The sequence below is a fragment of the Dreissena polymorpha genome, chromosome 13 (assembly GCF_020536995.1).
Source record: "Dreissena polymorpha isolate Duluth1 chromosome 13, UMN_Dpol_1.0, whole genome shotgun sequence".
Classification (NCBI taxonomy): Eukaryota; Metazoa; Mollusca; class Bivalvia; order Myida; family Dreissenidae; genus Dreissena; species Dreissena polymorpha.
Window position 1 is genome coordinate 21,786,256 of NC_068367.1, and position 16,341 is coordinate 21,802,596.

Below are 16,341 nucleotides of genomic sequence, written 5' to 3' on the forward strand. Positions count from 1 at the left end.
ATTGTGCTGCTGTGTTGATTCGTGATATCTTTCGCACAGGACTTTCTGTGACTGTAGATTTTTTCGGATTTATCAATTTGCCAGAAACTGGATTGAATGTAATATTTTCAGCATACTTGTTTATGTCGCCACCCATAATATTAAACGTGCGATTTCTGTATTGTACACCTGGTGCAGTGTCACAAGGCATCTCCCACATAAAGGACACCTTTCCGTTTGGATGTGCATGCGCACAATGAAGCAATGCATCTTTTGCACTGGGAAATGGCAGTCTGCAGTAACTGCATGTGATATGTCCTGAAAATGATACAGAAACTTCGTTGAGTAACCTATACATTATATTTGTACTTCGTAGCACAACCAATACATACTCTGTGCGAAACCTATACATAAAGCGACTTGTAATTTCCTTCGAAACAAACCATTTGAATAATTAAAAAAAAATGTTCGTAACCTGTTTTTGTACTTCAAAATGTGTAATGTACTCTGAGTCAAAGGAACATGAAGTTTTATTCAATTTAAGTTACCGTAATTGGCTATTTTAACAGAATAACCACCTTATGCATTGCTTCAAATCAAAATATTTCGATATAAGCTCAAAATAAATGTAAAGGTTGCAACTACGCACAATTGTAATTAGTTTCTTATTGAAAATAAGTACCTACCATTACTGGATATTCCGTTCTCTAATCCATAAATACCACAAAAGATGAAACTCGCCTGATTAAGTAGTGGATTTACACAATGTTTTCGTAGTAAAACATATACCTGACGTCGTAGCGAAACGGACTACGCTTATACCTCGTCAGCCCCCAGTGATGACAATACCTCGGGTTTCCTCCGAAAACAGCCGAGCTTAAAACCAGGTCAGAGAAGGCGTCCTAAAGCAGAACGATCAGCAAATATTAAACATAAATGAACAAATAAAATATTGTTCAACTCCATTTTGTAATTTAAACATAAATGTTACTTAATAATGGTATTTAAATAAGTCTGTGTGATTGTCCAATTTTAAATTGTATCCATCATTGAAAATGTACTTACTTACTTACTTACTTACTCGAAATTATATATTCAGTGTGTAAACGACTTATTGATTCATCGTTTTGTGTTGTACTTTCCAAATACATGTACCATGCTTATGCCTAATAAATCTCATGTTATATTATGTTATGCTATTTAAAATATGCATTTTATTAATATTAATGTGCATTTCACATTTTCATGAACAGCAAATGTGCTATAGTGTTATGTTGTGTTATTCCGTACTTGTTACATCATATGTCGCCATCTTAAATTTGACTGTAATACACCAATTTTATGTTGCTCTCATTGATCTAGAGTCTACTGCAGTAAATAAGCAGATTGTAAAGCGAGTAGTGTTGCAGTCCACAGTGTGCTCTACAAACCCTGGACATATGTAATCACACCGAGTATACAATGACTGTTATTTAATTATTGTCATTTAATTGTTAATTACCTCATAATTACTTTAAATGACAAAACACCATACATTAAAACGCATATACATGATCGTGCGGTTCATAATGTGACAAAAATTGAGTATTTGGGTAAGTCTCAAGCGTATTTGGGTAGGTCTCGAGCGTATTTGGTTAAGAATGTGGGTTATTAAAGTATTTGCTTTAAAATTTTTAATTATCCTCATTATTACTTTGAAAATAACGAAACCCATACATTAAAACGCATATATTAATATATATGATCGTGTGGTTCATAATGTGACAAACACTTGAGTATTTTGGGAAAGTCTCAGGGCGTATTTGGGTCAGGTCTCGACGTATTTTGGTTCAGAATGTGGGTTATGAAATATGTCTCTTCATTTTTATTACATCATACAATTTCTTTAAATGACAGAAACGTCATACAGTTACAAACGGTAGTGATAATATAGATTATATATTATTATAGAAATATATATAGTGAGCATATAGAGATTAAGATAGAGATATATATATTATGAGAAAGATGATAATATATAGATATATATATATATATAATATATATTATATATATATATATATATATATATATATATATATATTATATATATATCTAATAATATATATATATGATGTGTGGTTCATTATGTGACAAAACATTTAGTATTTTGGTAAGTCTCAATTTAAGCGTATTGGCGAAGGTCTCGTGCGTATTTGGTTAAGAATGTGTGTACGTGGGATTGTAAAATTGAAAATAATTAAAAAATATGTATCAGAATATTTTTATAAATATACAACTTTTCCAAATAAATTAATAATTTCTTCTAGACCAACAAAAATTTATTTAAAAACAAACAATTTACCGCGAAATTACCGATGACAGCATTGTTCAAGGTGGCGGCAGGGGTCATAAATTTTGACACTCATTTACAAGCGGTTGTTGTGTTTTGAAACCCAACTTTGATTGTAATTTATGTCCAAAAGTGCATTTTATTAAAAAATATGTAAACAATGTGTAAGGCTGGCAGATTATGCAAAAACATTTTAATTGAGTGTCAATTTCCGCGAGAATAGGGGAGGGGAGATACAGCGACCTACTGATAGAATCAACTAAGCCAGACATAATAATCGGCAAAGAGACATGGTTATCTAATGAAATCCAATCGACCTACTTCTATAACCCAGCACTAGTCTTCAATATATATCGAAGAGATAGATCAAACGACCCTCATGGCGGGTTTTTGTTAGCAGTGAAAAATCACATAGAAGTATTGGACATTCAGCGTGATAATACAGTGGAACTTATAGTGGGCAGCATCAAAGTAGGACAAAAGAAAATGGTCCTGGCAGCATTCTACAGACCCCCAAACCAAGTTGATGTGAAATACCTACAGACAGTTTCTCAGACATTCTGCAACCTGAAACAGACATTTAAGAAAGCCATTTGCATAATCGCGGGAGATTTTAACTAACCTACTATAAACTGGAAAAGTAATACTGTGACCAACAATCACTATGCTCACCGGGTTAGTGAAACATTCCTTAACATAGCCATGGACCTTAGCTTGGAACAAGTTGTAAACTTTCCAACACGCCAACAAAATACACTTGACCTCGTGTTCATGCCACACCCTAACTTTAAAATACGATGCAAACCCTTACCACCAATAGGATCTAAGAGTGACCATGACATTGTACTACTGGACACTGCGTACAAGCCATTTAGAGCAAGATTACCAAGACGAAAGATTTTCCTTTGGAAGAAAGCCGACATACAATGCATCAAACAACATCGCTTGCACATTCTTCGATTCAGAAACAGGTTCTATTGAAAATGAATGATCCAAAGTCAAATCCGCAACAACATCAACAGTCAACAAATTTGTTCCTTCCAAAATGTCAAGCACACGTCAAACACACCCTTGGGTTGACACAAACCTCCGCCGTCTAACAAGAAGGAAACAGCGAGCACACTGGTGAGCCAAGAAACAAGGGGAAATATAGGGATTGGAAACGATATAAACTATAAAGACCTCCAAAGGATTGTCCAAATAGCCTCACGACAACCAGAGACGTCATACTTGCAGAAGGTTGTAAGTGAAGACCTAGACAAGAACCGTCGGCGCTTCTGGTCCTATGTAAAGAGCGGGAAACAAGAAAATGAAGGTGTATCATCTCCTGTATGATCGACCAAGAAGGCGTCCTACAGAGTGAAAGCCAGAAGAAAGCTGAGATACTAAACTAGTTGGCCTACACTAGAGAGAATACTGACCAATTACCATAACAAGGCACAAGCCCACACTCCACGATGGATAATATTGTAGTAACCATCCCAGGCGTTATCAAACTACTGAAGAATTTAAACCCATATAAAGCAGGTGGACCTGATACCATCCCGACATTCATTCTCAAAACAGCTGCAGAAGAACTCGCCCCAATAATAGCAATGAAATCACTCAACACCGGCACAGTACCTGAAGACTGGAGGAAAGCCAACATCATCTCTATCTTTAACAAAGGCGATAAACATCAAGCCAGCAACTATCGGCCAGTCTCCCTAACATCTGTGACCTGCAAGTTCATTGAGCATATTGTACACAGTAGCATCATGAACCACTTCCAGAACAACAACATCCTCTGCGACAACCAGCATGGCTTCAGAAAGCAACGGTCATGCGAGACCCAGCTGATCACCACACTCCATGGAATAACCAGCAAGCTTCGAACTAGACAACACCAAGTAGATGTGATCCTACTGGACTTTTCAAAGCGTTCCCCAAGGTGCCACACGAGCGACTACTGCACAAACTTCATTTTAATGAGTGAGAAACAGCGCTCTTCGCTGGATCAGGGCCTTCCTCAGCTACAGGAAGCAGCAGGTTCTCCTGCTGGATGGTACCACGTCCTCACAAGCGGACGTCCTGTCTGGAGTCCCTCAGGGTACAGTCCTCGGACCCCTATTGTTTCTCGCATTCATCAATGACATGCCAGAAGTAACAGCATCAGAGACACGTCTGTTTGCAGATGATAAACTCCTCTACAGAGAAATCAGGACAGCGGCTGAATCAGCTGAGTTACAGATGGACCTGGATGCCCTTGGAGATTGGGAGACAAGATGGCAGATGCACTTTAACCCCGAGAAATGCCAGGTCCTACATATGTGTACCAACAAGCGGTTCCGCAGAAAACATTCGTACAACCTTCATGGACACATTCTTGAGGACGTTGACAGTGCTACGTACCTGGGAGCGACACTTACTGAAAACCTCTCATGGAAACAGCATGTCGACAACACTGCAACCAAGGCCTCAAAGACACTCGGATTCCTGAGGAGAAACCTGTACAACTGAACCAAAAAGGCTCGAGAACGAACTTACCACTCCCTTGTTGTACCAACCCTCAACTATGCAGCAGCTGCATGGGACCCTTACCAGGCCAGAGACATCAACCAGCTGGAACAAGCCCTGAGAAGAGGTGCTAGGTTTGTTCACAACAATCTCTGGGACAGATCACCAGGCTGTGTGTCACATATGCTCAATGATCTTGGATGACTGCCACTACAGGAGATGAGACAGGACCATCGTCTGACTCTCCTTTACATGATACAACATCACCTTGTAGATGTAGATCCCGGACCTATCCTATCACGGAGCGACACAAAAACTAGAGGAAAATCAAGATTGCAGCAGGCAACCCCACAATCTACTGTCTATAATAGCTCGTTCTATCCAATTACTATAAGTCAATGGAACCAGCTACCGATCCTTGTCACTGACTCCACCTGCCTAGAAGGGTTTAAGACTGCTCTTGTCCAGCTCAGAGCCTCGCCCTCTAGGACAGCGTAACCAGCGAAAGCCTTACATTGTTTAAAATTTGTAATGCTCACATAGTCTTTTAGATTTTAAATTGGTAGAGACCCAGTGGCTGTCTCATCCCTCAGTTAGGTCAACCGTACAGTATATCAAGACTTATGACCTTTACCGGAAGAAGAAGAAGAAGAATAGGGATAAAAAGTATACGTAACCGGCCATTTCTGACTTCTAATCAGCACAAAATAATTATTTGTATGACCCCTTTCGAAGAAAAGGGGGTATATAGTTTTCGCACTGTCCGTCAGTCTGCCAGTCTGTCACACTTTTCGTGTCCGCTCTCTAATTCGAATAGTTTTCATCCGATCTTTACCAAACTTGGTCAGAAGTTGTATCGAGACAGTATCTAAGTCAAGTTCGAATATGGGTCATGCCGGGTCAAAAACTAGGTCACGGGGTCACTTAGTGCATTTCAATAACTTCTATCAAAGCGTTTATCGGGGGCATATGTCATCCAATGGAGACAGCTCTTCTTAATTCTTAAGATACCACGTTTTTCTTAATATTGCTTCACTTGATTAAAACAAGTCATTTGGGTATTTTGAGCGGTTGTATTTGAGTGTATTGGGAAAAATCGTGCCAACCGCGTTCGTGAGAGCAACCGTCAGAACAGCTAAAGTCTTTCTTACCCATTGTTGTTACCCTTAAAACATCATTTGATAGTCCAATTTGATAAAACAATATATATACTGATAATATTCGTTCAATATTCAAGACAAATAACGATATATTTAACTTAATCAGATTTAAACCATACACTACCATGTTTTCTCGTTGTAAACACAGTGACGCAATAACGCTGGATCCCCGCCCCCCTTTCGCAGACATGTTTTACACTTTAAACTATTATTCGGGTTTTATCTTTCGGAGATAATGGTAGGGCATAAATAGGTGTTCACGACCGAATCCCTGAAATATGATAAACTTGGAGACTTTAGTAAAGCCTTGCACTGAAAAAGGTTACATTCCACTAAGAAATGACCGAAAAAAAAGTTGCAAAAACAGTCGATTTTGATTCGTGTCAAGTTCTTTCTTGGATTGAACATGACCTATCTTTTTTATTGCATAAATCGATTCCGCTTAGAATTGCCTTTAAGAAAAGGTATGGTTATTGGGGTCTCTATGTGCAAAATGTTGCATTTATTTTCGCTCAAAGTTGTCGCTTTTACATTGAATTATATAGGAAAACTATTTAGTATAATGTGACCTAAAGTCGAAATCGTGAATATCTGGTGGTAGTGTGTAGCCGAATGTTTGGTGTACTATAACCCCACACAGGATGTGCGACGATTTCGATTCAGATGGTGAAATAACCACAGATGATCTTTTGTGGAATAAAATAACAGCCGATCTAGAAAAGGTTAGAATAAAAAAGTAATGAGCATCTTCCCATATATGTGTTTTTATGATAAACTTACCAGTATTTTTTATTGCGCTGTTGCGTGTGTAATACCACAGGGATCGTTAGGTAAAAAAATACTCTATTATACTATATACATATATACAAGGGATACAACTGTCAAATTTTCTGCACAACATCATGGTCTGAACAATAGCAAAAAAATCGCTTCCAAAAGCAATAATTACACCAAAAAAACTGTATAACAACAGCTCAGACATTTATCTATCAGATAATAACTATGTGTATAGCAGTAAAAGTATTCATAGTTGTGTTTGAAACGAAAGTTTCATGAAAAACGGTAAAATTTTCGAAATGCGACACAGGTGTGCACACCCACTTTGACACATTTTGTTTCATAATTTAATAATTACAGAGAAGTTGAACAAATTTTACCTTGTTTAATTATCCATAGACACTTTATTCATCAAAGTAGACACCTTCCATAATTGCATGTAACTGCATATATGTAAAACACCGTAAATATTAAATTTGTTTACATTTCTACTATCTTCAAGGATTTGTATGCAATTTGTCTGGTAATGTTACGTGGAACGTGAATGGCTGGATTTATTACTGCAGTGGAATTTAAACCAATCAAATCGCATGTTAGAAATACATGTGAACTATCCAAAATGAAAGTAAAACATTGTCATTGTGAAATTGAAGCAGATTGATATGAATTTCTAGCAAAATGTTCTCACTAAATAGTAATTATGTTCTATTTTACTATGAAAAAAACTATCCAAGGAATATGTACCAGCAAAAGAGCTTTATAACAAAGGAATACGAAAATTACTTCTAGAACTCACAGTTTTCAGCTGTGCACACCTGTGTCCAAGTAAGGATTTTTGAGCATTTTGAATGAAACTTTCTCTCTTAGTTCAATGAAAAGCTTGTACTTTATTGCCAAGTGTATTATTTTCTGAAAGATAAATGTCTTGGCTGTTGTAATACAGTTTAATTGGTGTATTTATTGTGTTTGGAAGCAAATTTTTCGCTATTGTTTACACCATGGTTGTGTGCAGGAATTTTCACAGTTGTATCCCTTGTATATATATGTAGTAGAATAGAATATTTTTACTTAACGGTCCCTATGTGTAATACGATGCCATCAAAATTCACAGGTTAAATTACACTAAGATTAACTGCAGTCAATACTGGTTGGTATTGATATGCTGAAGCCCCTCTCGTTTGTAAAGCCAATATTTTGTTTTTATTTATCTTTCCTATTCTGTATTTCTGTTTTATATAATTACATTGATGATGTTTACATACAATAAAACTGTATTTTCATTAAAATGCCTCCTGCTGTTTACATTTTCCTAAGGCAGATTGGAAAGGGACATTATTTTAGACGTACCAATAGATGAATAATAATAATTTTACTGTGCATCTCTTTATTCAATTGTTAACGTCAAACATTTACTTAATGCAGGTATTTCCATTGACTGTTAAGCAAATGAAAGCATTTATTATGCATGACGCAAAAATAACATTATGTTATTGTTTTGTATGTACATAAAGGGTTGTCATTTATAAGGGTAGCAGCATTTATAAGAGAATATATTGCACATGGTTCATAACCATTCTTTCAGACTCAGTGAGTTGGGCCTTCTTTTCAAATGATGTAAATGACACACCCAGGCTTTCAAAATTTATATTGCTTTACAGGGGACCCAAAATCTTGCTCTTAGTAGATATATGCCAGCTTGTCAAATTTTGGTCAAGCAGACACAAGTCCTTTTTACCTGGACTCAATCCTGACATGTGCCAACCTTTCCATATGCCATGCCACTATATAAACTTAATTCATATTGTATCACTTACCAAAGTGTGATCACATAATCCATGGATGTGCTAACTGTAGGGAGGGTGAATATTATGGGCAGTGTTTGTCCAGGGTACTGGTAATGTATGTCCTGGATGACAGATGTTCATCTGTACTAAAAATATCGACAGACCATGTTGAGGAAAGCATTTTCTGGCTCCCATTTTCGAGCTGTCTGTTTTGGAAAGTGTCATTTCACACTTGTCTGTAAAATGATTTTGCGTGGTTATTTAATTTCTAATTGATTTTCAATAATTAATGTTTATTGCAATTCCATTTAATACTGTCAGTTATTCACTTGCTTGTGCATTGATACTATAGGGACTTGCAATATATATTTAAGGAAGGCTACAGAGATGGTTTGGATTATGGACAGGAGGGAAGCCTTCAAGATGGCTTTGATGCTGGGTTTGCCAAGGCAGGGGAGCATGTGTATCCAGTGGCGGCATTGAGGGGAAGAATCAGGTACTGCAAGGACCTGTTGCTACAACAGTTGCACCACCTTTCTGTTTGTGTAAGGTTATTTAAATTGAACAAATATTGATTGGATTCAAAATTGGTTTTCCTAATAAATTATCAAATAAAAATCCATAATTGGCCAACTCATATATTATTGATTGACAATTTGCTCTTGGTAAATAGTTTAAAATTGGAATTGAAAGTAAAGTGCTTTTATTCTGGCTAATTTGCACCAGGTACAAATAAAAATGATCTCAACCTGTTCACTTATTGTGTCAGTGTTGTTAGAATATTTGGCGAGTCAATTTTGTAGCTATCTTTATTTTAATGGAGCAGCAGCTTCATTGCTTATTTTTTGCAAAAATACTGCTCTTGACATTCAAAAAGAATGTATAGCGAAAAAACATATGCATATAGTTAAGTCACCAGTAACTGTTTGAGACTGGATTCTAGGGCTGTCACGATACGCCATGAGCGTACCGCGGTATATCGTGGTACGGCAACACTGTATCGCGGTACGTACCGCGATATTTTACAGAATATGTATCTGTGAAGAAAACAGCAGAATAACAAGTTTCACAAACTTTATTAAGCTCAATAATCAGAAAACACTGGTATCATAGTATGACTAGAAACTGTAAAAGAAACTGTAATAAACTTGATAGAAGTAGTCATTGTTATTGTTATTCGCGTCTTTTTCTAAAATGTCCGCCATGTTGTTTACAATAGCTGTGACTGTGGTCTGTGTAAATCGAACGCTTCAAGGGCATGTTTAAAATGCGGAGTCAGCAGGCCCAGTATTGAAAATCCGTAGCGTTCTGACTCTTCCTCGACTTATTCAGAATCTTAAGATAACATGATTCGGAAGTGCCATGCTTTGAACGATCGATATACTAAAGAAAGAAAATAAGAAATAGAATAAACATTTTTTGGATAATTATGAACTTATTTGCAAAAGGAAATTCCAAATCTGTCCCTAATTCCAAAAAAGGTACGGACCCATACATCGCCGTATTTTAAACGTGAAAGTTAAACATCTACCAGTGGAAGTGCTTGCTTGACCTGGATATTAACGAATTATTTATTTAGCCCTTTTGAATCGCTTCTACAGTTTTCAAAACGATATCTATATCAAAATAATTATGTAATGTATTTATATCTGTGCTAATATAATAATATTAAAAAAAAACGGTGCGGCAACGCCGTACAGCGGTGCGATTTTTTTCACGACATGCACCGCGATATACCGGTATACCGGTGAATCGTGACAGCCCTACTGGATTCCTCATGAAACACCATTGTATATTGAACACTGAGCAGATAACAAAATTAGCACACATATTTAATAACATGCAAAGTATTTTATAACACACAAGCATTTAGATTCAATTCATATACAATTATAAACTGTTAAACATCTGGCAGATATTACTTCAATTTTCCTGAATACAGAACACATACCGGAATAATTTGACTCCTAAAAAATGAAACAATATTGATTTTAGTCAATGCTTGGAGTTTAAGACAGAAATAGCAAGAGCTTGATATCAGTATTAACTTTCAAGCAAGCAATAGGCTGTGTATGTGATTTTATAAATTTAATATACTTAAGTTAAAAAAGTTTTAATCAATAATCACCAACAACATGCTCCATCGACGTTCCTAAGTAAAAGTTTATTTGCATAATTTTGCATTAAAGATGTATGCATTACGTAAATCGTTTCAGCGGGAAGCTGGCATTCAGTCTAATGGTAGGAGGTAACTTAACATCAGAACAGACATCTAAGCTTGAAGAATTACTTGGAGATGTTCTTGATTTGGAAACTGAGCTACTAGACTTTTCATCAGCGTCACATCTTTCAACAGTAGACAAGGCTGAATGCAACATGTCTTCTTCATGTTGTAAACGTTCTGATGGAAGCCATTCAGTTAGTGATAGGGCAAAGGATATCCAGCTTCAAAGATATCCTGCAACAGAACTCATCGACAGTCAAACATTCAAAAATGAAGCAGTTGGGGACAATCTGTGTGATAATGAAAGTGTTGTTGAAAGCGGAAAGACAAGTTACTGTAATGGTGCAAATGGTTTATTGATAGGTTCTGGTTTTCTGGCTCATTCAAATGATGACCTAAATGTAAACTCCAAAACAAATATTCAGGGAATACCAAAATGTGATGTGGTGCTAAAACAAGTGGCATCACTGGAAAACAGGTTTCATGCAATTCTTAGTATGACTTGAGTACAAACTGTTTTTTATCAAGACTTACGATTGGTTGTTGGTTGCATGACATTTCTCAAGAATGTAAACTCTTATAAGGCTTTTTTTCTCACTTTTATTAAATTACTTGTCTTATATTTGTAAAAGATTTTAAATGAATAGCAGAATCTTACTTGAAACAATCACTTTAAGCTAAAAATAAGATTTATCTTGTATTAATTAAATAACACAATGTAAATACCATTAATATCAACAGCAAAACTTATTTAAATGAACTGGGCTGACATAACCACAGGAGTTATCCATGGTCTTGAGCTGTCTATTTCAAGAATTTTGAATGATCTACTACAGAGCTCCAGATAAGGGTCGTATTTTCGTAATTACGAATTATTTTCAAGTCCGATACGTATTTATTTTAAAATCTTGTCGTACCATTAAGAATTACAAAATCAAGTTACGAATATTATTTTTACATCGGTTCGTATCGATTTTATTGAGTTCTTTTCGCGTATTAAAGATCTTTGCGGTGCTTATATAGAATGGTTATCGGGTTTGTTTAACAAAGCGCATTTTTTCCAATAAAAGCGGCGTTTACAGTCTATCTGTCAAAAAACAATGGCGGCGCCCAGAGAGCGTCCTAAAAAACTACAAAGCGTCCAAAGCACGCTTTTAACATATTGTACGCAAATTGAGCCGAAGTTCAATGTTTAGAAAGACATTATAGAAAAGATCTTATACGATGTTGTATGTTCAGTTGCCGACACAGTCGGAAAAGCTTAACAAAAACGCGACACGACGGGTCCAAACTTAAACACACAAAAAAACATTGAACGAGTGGAAGGGACAAGTCCCGTGGCCAATCGTTGAAAGATTGAAGGGGAGACCCGTTTTAATTGTAATATATGTAAAAATTCATCTAAGGCATGCAATCTAAGCACAGTTTGGGCATATGAAGGTATTTGAAAAATAAAATTGTATAATACTGAAAAGACACTGTTGAACTCGTATAAATAAAGTTGCTAGTATGTTTATTTTGATTTTATTTGCATGAAAATAACCATTATTATTTATTTTTAGGTCATTTAGAAAAAATAAGAATTATTTTCCAAAACTTAGTAGTAACGTTAAGAATAAAATTTCAGAGTTAAGAATTCTTTTTGAAAATCTGGTAGTAATTTAAGAATTTCACAAAACCTTATCTTGAGCTCTGTACTACAATATTAATATTAAACCATCAGATAAAAGTAGAATTATTAAAGATTCATATTTACAATGTTCAATATAAATATGCCGTGTTTATAAAAATTGTTAGTACAATACAACTGCTATGTTGTCACTTTTGTACTTTGTTTTAATAAGTGAAGAGATATTTAAGATAATGTGTTTAATATAGTAATCGTATATCAATTATGCTACTAAAAGTATTGAAATTCTTCTGTTTGAATAAATGACAATGAGGACATATCTCCTGAATCATTTGAAGCTATTACAAAGGCGGGAAGGATATGCCCTTGTCAAACAGTCCCTGCACATTTGTGGATTAGTTATGGAGGGTAAATTTCAATGTTGCATAGGCTTAGGGGCCCAAAATGTTCTTACGTAATTGATAATCAAATTTAAGGTGGTAATTCTCTACACAAGACTTATTGATATTGCTGGGAATATGAGAATCCATCCAGCTACAGTAGGATTTTCAGTTATTGATATTGCTGGGAATATGAGAATCCATCCAGCTACAGTAGGATTTTCAGTTATTGATATTGCTGGGAATATGAGAATCCATCCAGCTACAGTAGGATTTTCAGTTATTGATACTCAGAGGTAGAGCAAGGATACTGCACTGTACATTCAATATCAAAGTGTTGTTCTTTGTAACTAGACAAAACATGCTATTGTGCCCTTTTTGTTTTTTTTTAGCAATATTTGCAGTAAAACTGTTGTACAGAAATTGAACATTTAACACAACTTATGTTTATTATCTTTAATGATAAATATCATTCAAATAAATACAAATTTATATTTTACAATAACAATCAAAATAATGGATATCAAAACCACAAAAACAATAGCTTATTCATACATTCATTTTTCATTTAATGATAAAAAATGTTAACTAGAGCTTGTAGTGATGAATACCTCGGCAGTGCAAGTCTTAATATCTTGAAGTTGTAATAATCATCACATTTCAGAAAAATAATAGGGGAATATAATTTATAATTTTTTAAAGTATGATGATAAATATTGTGGACTGCAAACTTGATTTCATATGGCACAATTAATTCAAGTTTTCATGTTTTAGGTTGAAATGTGTTGGATTACTTGGCTGGACAAGTAGTTTGTGTCTATTACAAGACAGCCATCCATAGTGATTCAAGTAGGGATATAATAACCCTGTAATTGTGCCAAATCACACAATACACTAGTACTGGTATATATGCATATACCCCATTTACTCCAAGGTTTCAAACACTTTTTTAGAAAATAACTGACGTCCGAAAATTAAGATTCACAAAAATACCTCCCTTTGTCAGTATCCACAAATTTAGATACACCTTGAAATATCTATTGCATTGACATTTTGATATTCTTGTGTATTATTGTATAACATCAAAAACAGTGTATGCTTGTAAATACCACGTTGTTAAGCATTAAATACTTACAGTAATGTTTGTAATGAAATAAAAACACTTATTTAAGTTGTTTAAATGAAAAATAGTACATGTACGTCTAAATGACAAATAGTACATGTACGTCATGGTTCAACTTTGAACACCAAGTTCAAAGATTGGTATTTATGAACTGTTGTATGAAACTTAAATTAATAAAATTAACACAAATTCTACTAAATATACTTTCCTTAATGTCATAATTTGTTAGTTTATTCACAAATAACAAATATAAAATATACATATATGTCACACTGAAGCCAAAATACTTGATTCCTTTCGACCATCATTTTAACTGAATATCCACATAGAGCTGTAAGGTAAAAATTATCAATATCAAGTACACCCTTGTTATTTACACAAATAAAGCAAATGTAACAGTCACCTGACTTCTTGCATTCATCTGAGAGGTTTTATGACCATAATTCAGTTTTAAATGCACATGTGTGATGTGTCAACAGATAAACCAAAATAGCATTGTCCGAAAAACCATTCATGATCGAGGCAAATCTGAGCATCAGAAAAATTTAAGCTACAAAAAATAATTATTTTGGCTAAAAAGGACGGTGTTAGAAAACTTGTTAGTATCAAAAAACAAAGAGTAATTATGGTACATATATTTACCATGTTTCTTTCAAAGTAAATGCAATGTACTTATTTTTGCATAATCATGATAATGTATTAAATTAAAAACAACAATGGCCCTGTATTGAACAACATTATTCTTGAACTAAAACTCAAAGAAAGAGAAAACTATTGTTATGAATGCTGATAATTTAATTATTGGTATTAAACCACATAAATTACAGTATTCTTTCATAGGATTAATTACCAATGTATTTTTTAATGACCATAGGCTCATTATTGCTCAATACGTGCTCATTATCCCCCCCCAAAGGCGGAGGGATAATTTTTTTGGCGTTGTCCATCCGTACGTCTTTCCGTCCGTGCGGAGCCATATCTTGGAAGTGCTTTGGCGGATTTCATTGAAACTTATTATGAGTATATATATGGATAAGAGGATGATGCATGCCAAATGGCATTGTACACCATCTGTTAATAATGGAGTTATGGCCCTTTGTATCTTGAAAAAATGCTTTTTTTAGTGTCAAATATAACACTTTTGTGTCCAGAAGCATATTGGCGGGGGATATCAATTCAACGAATTAGCTTGTTTTATTTGGAATCGCATTAGTATTTTTAGGAGATGAATGTTCTTAATAATTGCTCGCCAGTCTGAAAATGAGTTAGTGACCGTGAGTGAAGCAATCAGAATGTACATGTAAGGATGAACAGCACAGCTGATGTGCATGTTTTTCACTGGATTTGTCCATCAAGTGTCGCATCAGGGTTCACCACACTAGATGAGGGTTCTTCTGATAGGCCCTATACTCCTCCATGTTGAAGAAGGAGAGCTCTGTTTCATTGACTGAAATAAAGTGAATACTGAGCCAAAGTTGTTCAGGGAAAAATGGGCCTAAAACATGGGGTTGTCCTAGTTTAACCTGTGCAGTTGGCACAGGCTAATCAGGGACTAAATTTTACCCATCACTGGATTTTCACTAAGAAGAGAAATCATTTACCAAAAAAAATCATAAAAGCAGAAACAGTTAAGTCTGTGCAGACTACACTAAAACTAATCTGCGATAACACTTAACACATATTTGAAAGCCAAGTGTTACCAGAACGAGGCTCATTAAAAGGCTCATGACTTGCAGATAAATGTACTTTCAAGTAACAACCACTCAATAAGTGCATATGTTTCATGAGATGAGTATTCATGTATACAAACTGGTGAAAATTAACATTTAACTACCACCAACATGACTCAAAATCTGCCTTCGCTTATGTCAGGAGACATGTACAGGCATGATGGGCATCATCAATATGCAGATTGGAGGTATTAAGGGGTCTACATTAAACAATAGGAAATTACTCTGTAAACTAGTCCAGGTAAATTTATAAATATTTCGCACTGCATTTTCTCTATACAAAATTTGATATTGGTATCTACAAATGAAATAACAGCCAGAATCTTAGTTTTGTCATGCATCTTTACGAAGATGCTCCCTTCTATCAGAAATGTCTCTGTAAATGTTCCTGATGCAGGCATACTTCTCATGCATTACATGTCAAATAATAAAACGAGAATATCAGTAAAACTGATGGATGCTCCATTATGATGCTTTATCGATATATGGGTTAATTGTGTGGAAAAGTGTGACCTTGAGAAAATCCTCAGTGACATTGACCTTGACCCCAGTGACCTCAAACCTCATCAAAAGGTAGAGGTCCATGCAAGGTACCTACATGCCAAATATGTAAGAGATCGGTAAAATAGTGAAGGCGCTATGAGAAACTGTAACAAAAGTGTGACGGAAAATTTATTGTATGCATCTGTGACCTTGACCCCAGTGACGTCAAACCTCATCAAAAGG

General features: G+C 35.2%; 2 protein-coding genes and 1 long non-coding RNA gene across 6 annotated transcripts in view; 1 reads left to right on the forward strand and 2 right to left on the reverse strand.

Annotated features, from left to right (window-relative positions):
* On the reverse strand, nucleotides 1-7,592 carry LOC127855040 (uncharacterized). The gene is made up of 3 exons (XR_008037328.1): nucleotides 7,125-7,592; nucleotides 769-881; nucleotides 1-297 (listed from the first exon to the last, which is right to left on the reverse strand). It is a non-coding gene; the product is annotated as an uncharacterized LOC127855040 (long non-coding RNA).
* On the forward strand, nucleotides 6,540-14,377 carry LOC127855038 (protein YAE1 homolog). 2 transcript variants are annotated; one of them, XM_052390375.1, is made up of 4 exons: nucleotides 6,540-6,689; nucleotides 8,903-9,024; nucleotides 10,745-10,933; nucleotides 10,976-14,377. In XM_052390375.1, exons 1-4 carry the CDS (start codon nucleotides 6,609-6,611, stop codon nucleotides 11,256-11,258), a joined length of 675 nt encoding a protein of 224 aa, XP_052246335.1. In that variant the 5' UTR covers nucleotides 6,540-6,608; the 3' UTR covers nucleotides 11,259-14,377. The 2 variants fall into 2 exon arrangements, with proteins under 2 accessions (XP_052246335.1, XP_052246333.1); XM_052390373.1 differs by having other exon boundaries at nucleotides 10,745-14,377.
* The window catches only part of LOC127855039 (UPF0538 protein C2orf76 homolog), an 18,901-nt gene continuing 15,763 nt past the window's right edge, over nucleotides 13,204-16,341 (reverse strand). For all 3 annotated transcript variants that reach the window (XM_052390376.1, XM_052390377.1, XM_052390378.1), the window contains exon 6: nucleotides 13,204-15,332. In XM_052390376.1, coding sequence (XP_052246336.1) covers nucleotides 15,256-15,332 — 77 coding nt within the window. In that variant the 3' untranslated portion in view covers nucleotides 13,204-15,255. The remainder of the gene's footprint in view (nucleotides 15,333-16,341) is intronic.

What these genes read in the sequence shown, in the direction of transcription:
- LOC127855038 (XM_052390373.1), top strand. Translation starts at nt 6,609, where the DNA reads ATGTGCGACGATTTCGATTCAGATGGTGAAATAACCACAGATGATCTT. An exon ending in TAACAGCCGATCTAGAAAAG is followed by an intron (nt 6,690 to 8,902) that starts GTTAGAATAAAA and finishes TATATATTTAAG; the next exon opens with GAAGGCTACAGAGATGGTTT. An exon ending in GCATTGAGGGGAAGAATCAG is followed by an intron (nt 9,025 to 10,744) that starts GTACTGCAAGGA and finishes AAATCGTTTCAG; the next exon opens with CGGGAAGCTGGCATTCAGTC.